Consider the following 2,355-nt stretch of genomic DNA (forward strand, 5'->3'; position numbering starts at 1 on the left):
AGTTGTATATGACAAATTAAGGGAAGGCAAACAAAAGATACAGACCAAAATGCAGACTTAATAGTGAAATCTTGAATAATGACCAGGCTAAAAGAAAAATCATAGAAGCAATTAATAGCAGTGTGAAAGAGAATAACTGTGATGAGACAACATACCAAAATTTCTGGGATGTCTAAATAATAAAGTGAAAATTACATCTTGGATAGTATATATTGACAACATATATGGGAAATATGAGAATATGGGAAAATAAGTTAACTGAATATAGAATTAAAAATAGGAATTAAACAGATAAGCCCAAAATTTGGACAAAGGAGGAAATCTTGGAAATTATTTTAAAAATAAAGACTCAATAATAAAACTGCAAACTAGTTCTTTGAAAATATGAACAAAATCAATATATCATTAGGTAATCTGACTTTAAAATGAAGAAAATAGAATGAAGCCTATTTGTAAAATTTCCTATTGAGTTTCAATCTTCACTTTTGTTGTACCAGGAATCACACATGGAGTCTAAGCCATCAGGAAACTACACAGCAGTCACCAACTTCCTTCTGCTGGGATTAACAGATGATCCCCTTCTTTGTATCATTCTTTTTGTGTTATTTTTGGGGATATATGTATTCACAGTAATGGGAAATTTCTGCACTATTATTCTAATCAGATTGAGTCCACAGCTTCACACCCCTATGTACCTCTTTCTCAGTCATTTGGCTTTTGTTGATTTTTGGTATTCGACAGGTGCTACACCTAACATGCTCGCAAATTTTTTACAGGAGAAAAATATCATCACTTATTCTGGCTGTATTACCCAACTATGTTCTCTGGTCACCTTTGGGGCCACAGAGTCCTTCTTGCTCACATCCATGGCATATGACCGTTACATGGCCATTTGTAACCCATTGCTTTACTCTGTGAAAATGTCTGACCAGGTCTGCCTTCTGCTTATAGTGATTTCCTACATAGGTGGCTGTCTGAATGGGGTAACTTATACTGGCTGCTTATTGAATTTGTCCTTTTGTGGACCCAATGTAATCGATCACTTTTTCTGTGACTTCTCTCCTTTGGTTAACCTTTCCTGTTATCATGCTTTTGTAGCAGAAATACTCCCTGCTATTTACTCGGCAATCATCATAGCTATAGCTCTTGTTACCATTGTCGTCTCTTATCTGTATATCTTCTTTACCATTCTCAGTATGAACTCAACAGAAGGAAGACACAAAGCCTTCTCCACCTGTACCTCCCACCTCACTGCAGTCACTCTGTTCTATGGAACCATTATCTTTATTTATGTAATGCCTACATCCAGCTATTCCACAGATCAGAACAAAGTGGTGTCCGTTTTCTATATTGTGGTGATTCCAATGTTGAACCCCATGATCTATAGCCTGAGGAATAAGGAGATTAAAGATGCCTTTAAAAGACTGGTCTCTAGTAAAAGGCATTCTTAATTATTGGAACTACTGACAAATTCAATTAAGTAAGATTCTTACAAGACAAATAAGAAAATATAATTATTTGGGCATTTAATAACCAATTAGGATTTAATATAATGCTAAACTGGCAGTCTAAAGAGATATGGGTTTTAGTCCAAGTTATGGACTTTGAATTTGGGAGAAGTGAATTTCTCTCCCTGTGCTCTCAGTTTCACCTCTAAAATTCAGGAGTCAGTCTACGTTATCTCTAATATCTGTGGTGTGGTGAAAATAGCATTGCATTTAGAATCATAAAATTGAGTTAAAAACTTTTATGACCTTGGGCAATTTACTTAACTTCTGTGGGCCTCAGTTTCCCATGTATAATCAGATATTTGGACTAGATTTATATTCATAGATTTAGAGATGGAAAGATCGATAGAGTTCATCTAGTCAATCTTCCTCATTTAATAGATAAGAAAACTGAGCCTCAGTTAGGCTTAATAACTTGCCCATACATACAGGTAGTGAATATTACAGTAGAATTTGAGTTCAGGTCCTCTGACTCCAGGGTCAATGCTTATTTCAGTGTACCACTACGGTTCCTTCTAGCTCTGGGTACATGATCCTTTAAAACTTCCAGCTCTATCATTCAATATATTGCTTGGGTTGCATTATAAAATTGTACATAGAGGTAGGGTTTGCAACACTTTTTAAAGCATGTTTTCTTCTTTTTCATATTTGATCTTTTTTTCTTGCTGTTTTTTTATGCTTGTAATTCTCAAGGGAAATTTTAATAAAATCTATAAGCAAAAAAAGTATATTTCTTGACTGGGGTTGTCAAATAAAGATTCTACAGAAAAAAAAATTGTGAATCAATTGTATCCCTAATCCTTCTTTCCATCTGACTATGGCTACTCTCATTTTACAATAGTACTGG

The 2,355-nt window shown here is 34.6% G+C and overlaps 1 protein-coding gene across 1 annotated transcript; it reads left to right on the forward strand.

The window, feature by feature from the left end:
• The first annotated feature begins 506 nt into the window (after positions 1-506).
• Positions 507-1,451, forward strand: LOC122731430 (olfactory receptor 508-like). Its single transcript, XM_043971536.1, has one exon. It carries the CDS (start codon positions 507-509, stop codon positions 1,449-1,451), a length of 945 nt encoding a protein of 314 aa, XP_043827471.1.
• The last annotated feature ends 904 nt before the right edge of the window (positions 1,452-2,355 follow it).

The sequence above is a fragment of the Dromiciops gliroides genome, chromosome 6 (genome assembly GCF_019393635.1).
Source record: "Dromiciops gliroides isolate mDroGli1 chromosome 6, mDroGli1.pri, whole genome shotgun sequence".
Lineage (NCBI taxonomy): Eukaryota > Metazoa > Chordata > Mammalia > Microbiotheria > Microbiotheriidae > Dromiciops > Dromiciops gliroides.

Bases quoted from the DNA above. Each gene is read 5' to 3' on its own strand.
- LOC122731430 (XM_043971536.1), top strand. From the start codon at position 507: ATGGAGTCTAAGCCATCAGGAAACTACACAGCAGTCACCAACTTCCTT.